Here is a 7,369-nt window from a genome sequence, read left to right as displayed (position 1 = left end):
GTATAATAATATTTTTATAAAAATGTAAATTACACTGTATATAATAATTAGATCATGAATCCAACACCAAAAACATTTGAATGCGCCCAGAAAAGCAGTCCAGGTAGGCAGCTCATAAGCTTTTGAGATATAGCCATTGTCAATGCATATTTTAGCTTTTTCACTCTCAGGCGCTTCATTTATCCACCCTTTTTATCACTTCTGTTTTGTTATCTGCGTTATCCTCAGACTTTAAGCTAAATGGGGAAGCGGGTGCTTTAGGTGTGGTCGTGACAATATTTGTATAAATAATAGGCTACAACCACAATGCTGTTTTCCACGAATTGCTTTCGGTTTCCAGAATATGATGGTCAAAGTGGGCGGGCCGCTCTCGTCGCTGTTGGGCGGGGTAGTCGTGATCGCGCATGACGGCGACCAATCAGAGCTCGAGCTGCTCATGATAACTCAGCTGTGCGGTGAGTCATCTGACAGCTGCTCGGTAATACATGCACTTGTTGAATCAGGTCCCATTCAGCCGGGGGCAGAGGTTTTGCGTTCTGTTATATGACATCTTTGACGAACCCCTTGTAAATAAAAACACACTAAAGAACCGACTGGACTAAATCGATTTTATAACCTCACATCACCGCAAGCTGCATTGCCAGGTGAGTTTAATTTTGAATCAGACTAAAGGCCAATTCACAACTAACAGACAATCGTCAACCCGATTTAACATGTTCAGTCAGTGTTTGTCGGTGTCTGTTGGGGCAGTGTGAACATTAGTTATTTTTATACAATTCTAAATCCAACGGCCAACTTGTTTGTTGGTATGAACCGAATTGGCTTATAACACACGCATATAGCTATATTATTACAATATGATACTACAATAGAGCTTTTGTGCACCTGTCTTTGTTTTCACAAACCCACAGTAAACGTGTGAATGGTGCTATTGAATCACACATGGGTTTTGTGCAGTGTTGTAGTGCACAGCAATGACGAACAGAATTAGCATTGTAGATTAATGGCTTGATTTGCAGAGCAGAAGAATCAAAGATCAGTTCTCTTTTGTTGCGTGTCAGTGATGTTTCCCAGCATACCCGTTATAGCGTTATAATTGCCAGTTAACAACTAAAAATGCATATTACTAACCTATAGCAGAGCACTTTAACACCGTTCTTTGATATACACTGCAGTCACGACTAAACTCTTTTTATTTTTTTGTCACAACATCATGTACACAAATGTAATGTAGTAAAAATCATGTGTAGAGATATTTTTCCCCGACCAATAATAATTATTTGTAATGATTATGTTCAATAACCAAAAATATCATATACAGAGTTTTTTTTTAAATGTTTTATTTCTGATTTAATAATTAGCAGAAAATCAATAGCATGAATATTATTATAATCTAAATTTTATTTCATTTTTATTCTTTGGATTTCATTTATTTAGTTACTTTGCATTTATTCCATTTATTGGTAGATCCAATTCTAAGGATCAGATTAGTGGTCAACTGATTATTGGTCTAATACTAATAATGTGTAATTACAGCCATGGAGTGACAGAGCATATTATACATTTGCCTACACAATATTTCCCTATGCATAGTGTGTATATATAATAAAAAATATACATAATGTGCAATGTACAATATAACTTGGAATTGCAGTATGCAGCTCACATACAGTAATCCTGCAAAATGCACATACTGGTAACATTTAAGATTGCGGATTCACATTTAAGTTTAATAGTGCATTTAGTAAAGGAGGCAGCAAGCCGCCCACGCTGTGGTCTGTTTTGTGCCAAGCTTGAAATATCACGCTGCCAGGACGGTACAATCCCTCATGATGTTACACAAATGACTAAACCCTTGCAGATATCAAAGCAAGCATTCAGTGTTTGGGGTTCTTGACATGTTTGCGGCAAAGCTCGCAGTCATTTTTAGACCACTATTAAGTGGTGCTGTGACATTTAACGCTACCTTTGGCATGGGAAGTTGCACTCTTGTCTGGGTTGTGCAGATTGTTATTCTAGGGTCACAGTCTGGGTGTGCCAGCTGTAGATGCATCCCTCCTCTTTCTGTGCAACGTCACCAACACGTGGCTAATGGTTTTAAACACCTGGGTTTAGTCGCATGTAAATGCACTTAAGGAATGTATCTTCGAATGACGTTCAAATCTAACCTGTAAATGCAATGACTCAAACTCAGTAATAGAGTATGTGATCTGCTGATATGTGAGTTACTGAGTCTTTTTGTTTGTCTGTTATCAGGACAGGTGTTTTGATGTCTGCACAGCGATTGTCTCTCTTGTCATGTCTGCGTACTGCCCTGAGCTGCGGGTTTCTCATGCTGGCTGCTCTGACAGACTTAACCTCAGGTATGAAGATTTCCTTTCAGCACGCCACATCTTCCTCTTCCAGATAACCAGCCACTAACTTCCTTTCAAAGCCGCTTGTAAAGATAATCAAATTGTCATGTTAGCAATAATCACTCATGAAACTTCATATACACTATCGTTCTAGTATCTAGTATTGTTCTACTAATACTAGTAGGCCTAGTATTTTTATTTGAAAGAAATGAATACTTTTATTCAGTGAGGATGCATTAGGTTGATCAAAACTGACAGTATATAGACTTAAATTCTACCTGTTCCAAACCAGTTTTCAATATTGATGATAATATTTCTTGAGCACCAAATCATCATATTATAATTATTTCTGAAGGATCATGTGACAATGAAGACTGGAGTAATGCATCACAGGAATAAACTACATTTGAAAATGTATTAAAACGGAAGATTGTCAGGGTTGGACAGCTGTCCTGATCATAATGATGTAAAAAGTTTCACTGAAATTCTTGAAAAGAAAGAATTATTTTTCATTATGATTACAATTATGTATTATTATATATTAGTTATGAGTATAATTATTAGTTTGGTATAATATTTTATTAATTAAAAAATAATTGTCACTTATTATTGTAAAAATGTTCTCCACCAAAAGTCATGTTGTGCAACCAAAATGCAGGAATATAAAATGGCTAATTGTATCATAGATGCACTGAATGGTATAAAAGTTTCATAACCATAAAACCAACATGCATACAGGGACTACATGAGAGGGATGAATTTACCTTCAGTGTAATTTCTAATTTTTATTTGCATTTTTCTATATTTTAAGGCAGGAATTGCTCCCACCCGATCATACCCGAGCATGGAGGTTTCCGCTGTGAACCCTCTCCCTGTCGTGGTTTCCCTCAAAAGAGCATCATTCGCTTCTTCTGCGAGCCCGGCTACACTCTACCCGGCTACCATAGGTCAAAGTGTCAACGTGGGGACTGGCATCCGAAAGTGCCCACCTGTATACCCCGATCAGGTAAGAGAACATAGAAATAGTTGCATTTGCTTGTGCCGAATACCTGGCCCAACTATTGCAATCCAACCTACTGTCTTTCGAAGTAAGAGACTGGAAGCCACATATGCTGACAACTCAAACTCTTTCTTCTTGCATCAGTTTTCCGAAAGTTCTGCTTTCTTAATGAATGAAATGTGTTGGAGAAAGGCTTTAAACAAGCAAAACAATTAATAAATGACCTAGATAAACCCCAGGCGCCCGGATGGGAAGTAAAGTCCTAAACCAAAGGGGAAGAAACCATGATGCTTCATTCTCTGCGTTCACTTCCTTATCTGAGTTGAAACATATCACGAGAGGAAACCAACTGCTTGAGCAGGAAGTTAGCAAAGTCACCAAACTAACCAGTATCACTTTTTCTGTGATGCACGTAAAAAGCCTTCGGAAAATGTTTGCATCATAGAATCAGAATCAAAGGATGTAAACCTGTCACTGAACCACTTATTCCAAAAAAACATGCTCCACATCCGGGTTTAATTTGCATGTCAGTACTTTTTCAAGCTCTTTGAAGGAAATCTTTAAATGGTTTGTGTGTTGTTGTCTTTTTTAAAAACAGAGATTCATGTTGGACAACAAGAAAAAATGGACTCTATCCCAAGTGTGGCTACAACTGCTATTGGAGTGTCCATCTTCCTCTTCACAACAACTGCCTGTTTGGTCATCAAATCCCGTCTACTCTCCTGCCGAACACAACGGTATGTCATTTCACTTGTCTCAAAAGCAATGAAATGCACACGACAGTTAAAAAAGTTTGGGAATTTTAATTAGGCAAGAATGCATTAAACTAGGGACAGAAATCTTTTGTCTATTTTAAATTAAAGCTGTTTGTTTTGACCTTTCTAATAATCACAGAATTCTTAAAAATTTGTCACGGTTTTCCACAAAAATGTTAAGTAGCACAACTGTTTTCATCATTGATAATAATGTTTCTTGAGCAATAAATTAGGATATTAGAATGATTTCTGAAGGATCATGTGACACTGTTGACTGGAAAATGCTGGAAATTCAGCTTTGCTCAACAGTTTTACTGTTTACAGCACTGTTTTTCTTCTAGTTATTTACCTACAGCAGTTAATGAATCTGAAGTCTCGCACATTCAGAGAAAACCGCTTACTACTTCCATGTTGCGAAATAAGGTGGATCTCAACCTCACATTAACTGTTGTATCTTTCTCATCAGGTGTTCCTCAGACCAGTTGGACCTTGTGGTGGATGGTTTACCTGTGTCTCTTCCCACATATGAGGAGGCAATCTACGGCAGTTGGGGCCAGCGACTCCCGCCGTTCCGTGGACCCACTCAGCTCCTATTGGCCCAGGACGCATCAGAACACAGTCCGCTGACTTCGCTCATACAGTCCGATTCGAATCGTTGCACTGACACAGCCAATCAGAGCACAGAGAATCCGCCGCCTTATGAAGAGGTCCAATCAAGATCCAGTGACAGTGACGAACGGGCTTTGCAAAGTGCACTTTCTGATGATAAAAACAACTAATTACTGGACTATAAATGAACTCACCTTTAGCTTTTTGATTGTTCATTTCCTTGCACAGGAGTCCTTGTGACTTTTCTTTCAACCTTTGATTGAGGATTAATCCTTTTGTGGCTTAAAATACCAGTGAAAAACTGGTGCAGATGTTTTGCAGTGACCTTATTGGTCAGATATATTTTGTGTTTCTAGGTGACCTGCTGCAATATAGATTTATGTTGATGTTTTCACTGGCAAGCTGAAGATGTGGCTATCATCTCCCCTCCGTGAGGGGAAACTAGGTGTTCAAGAGGACTTTTATGATTGGTGAATGACTTTTATTTAATATTGTAGGTATTGCAGCTATATCTTCGAGGATGAGATGCTGTGTAGTTAACTTTTTGTGTTGATTCCTTTTGACTGATACCTGACCTTTCACCTCATTTCAGTGTTTCTCAGAGAATTTGGATTGCTTGAATGTCATAGCCAGACTGAGATTTTGCCTGCTGGCTGATGGATTGTATTATATATATATAAATATCTAATTTTATTTTGATTCCTTCCACCTGAATAGATATATCTGTTGTTAAATATTTCGTAAACGTAGAACAGGGGAACTGACTTGAAGTATGCTTGCTGAATGAACATTGAATGTTTATATTTTTCAATTATCATTTTGAGATATGTAACATTTACATCTTGTATACAATTCTGCACAAATAGTGTATGTAAAATTAATAATTATACATTTTTAAAACTTTATGAATGGAATGTTTGCTATTAAAAATTATTTTAAATCTTTCTAGGGTTTTTACATGTTTACTTTGAGGTTATCAGAGGTTATCAGAGGTTGATCCCCCCCTAAAACCAAATTTTTCAGTGGTTTGTGTAACGGTGTGGTCAATAACAATGGGTTTAACAGCTCTAATAGAGTGTCAAGCTTGTTAAAGTTGTTTTCTATAGTTTAGGCACAGAGACCAATCAATGTTCGTTTAGAAGCCAAACCCCATAACAGGATATCATGAGGAATTTGTTGAATTTGCAAGACACCTACACACTTACATTTGACCTACATAAACCCTTGCTTTAATAGGCCTTTTTTTCATAGTCAGTAGGTCATGTAAGGCTAAACCGGTTTCCTGATTCTTGCACTCAAAGATGGCAAGTAGCTATTCAAATAAGTTAAATATAGTAAAACAATCAACATTTTTGGTTCATTTATTTTAATCTGGAGCAAACTGAGGTTAAAAATTGCCCAATATAGTTTACAGAATATGCTAGCGAAACTGTTGATGCTGCGAGAAAGAGAGAGTCATTTGGCAGTAGGACTTGTCCCCATCTTGAGGTAAAGCGCAGTACTGCACACAAGTGCTGCTGTGAAAAACACGGATGCTAAGGGACCCGAATGTTTAGTAAAGCCCCGAATATTTTGTTACCTTAGGTCTTTCTCATAGAGCAAAACAATTAATCAGAAAAACAAATGTGAATAAGATAATAGCTGTCACGATTACCTAATCATGAAAAGAGCATATTACAGTTTTATTTATATTTTTCCCTTTGCATTTAAGATCCTTACAACGTGCTTTTGCAGCGTTTAGCATTGTAGCCAATCACAGACATGTCTGTTGAACGCATCGGCAAATCAGAGGCGTTTAAATTAGGCGCTGTGCTGAAGATGTGTTTTGCGCGAGCTCACCGAGTTCGCAAACCTGTCATTATTATTGCCAATAAACTTAAGATACAAATAAGAGATTCACTGCAATGTATTTGATATTATTGATGCTGCTCTGATGCACTCTATTACGCACCGTTCTCTTTGTTGTTAGGATCATAGATAGGTAAGGATCTATGCTTAGGATGACCAGAGAATGTTTAAGAGGAAGAGAATTGGCACTCTCTGGTTACTTCCGGTTTCTGGACTGGCTGCAGTAACAAAGAGTATAGAAGTAGTTTTGGATATAGTAGCCGTGTCCTTCCTTATGAAAGATACAAAAATAAAATAAAAAAAATCCTGCATTCCTCACCTCTGCATCCTGTACTTTTGAACTCATGAATGCATTATGTGTGACTGGTCCCTTACAAAACATGTCCATCTATCTAGAAAATACATTTTATGCAATGAATATTGAGTTGTGTGAAACATGAAAAAATTGTGACAAGTAGTTTTTAAATAATCAAGATGAATCTGTGCTTAACAATATTTTGATGTCCTTTTGCAATAGTACACAGGTTTTGAAAGCTTTTTAAATGTTTTTATTTCTTTATCAGTCAATACAAGGTATACATACATTTGAAATAAATGATGCAAAAATATGCAAAGTAACATACACAAAATGTCCAAGTAATCAGAAGAACTATTATCCATATGTGAATGGCATGCGTCTTATCTGACACCATTTGAATAGGCCCCTGGAGTCGTGTCTGTCCTAGCTACAGAAATCAGGGGAAAATATAACAATCAGTCAACTGAAAAAAACACCACAACTAATCCTGTATGCCATTATTTAA

General features: G+C 37.2%; 1 protein-coding gene across 1 annotated transcript; it reads left to right on the top strand.

Annotated features, from left to right (window-relative positions):
• The first annotated feature begins 465 nt into the window (after window positions 1-465).
• On the top strand, window positions 466-5,662 carry LOC306997843 (sushi domain-containing protein 6). The gene is made up of 5 exons (XM_079611365.1): window positions 466-644; window positions 2,257-2,363; window positions 3,166-3,360; window positions 3,953-4,091; window positions 4,576-5,662. Exons 2-5 carry the CDS (start codon window positions 2,270-2,272, stop codon window positions 4,886-4,888), a joined length of 741 nt encoding a protein of 246 aa, XP_079467491.1. The 5' UTR covers window positions 466-644; window positions 2,257-2,269; the 3' UTR covers window positions 4,889-5,662.
• Window positions 5,663-7,369: the final 1,707 nt, after the last annotated feature.

Source organism: Phoxinus phoxinus (assembly GCF_949152265.1).
Source record: "Phoxinus phoxinus genome assembly, chromosome: 4".
NCBI classification, from domain to species: domain Eukaryota; kingdom Metazoa; phylum Chordata; class Actinopteri; order Cypriniformes; family Leuciscidae; genus Phoxinus; species Phoxinus phoxinus.
The sequence above is the reverse complement of the archived record's forward strand: the minus strand, read 5'-3'. Positions and strand labels throughout refer to the sequence as shown.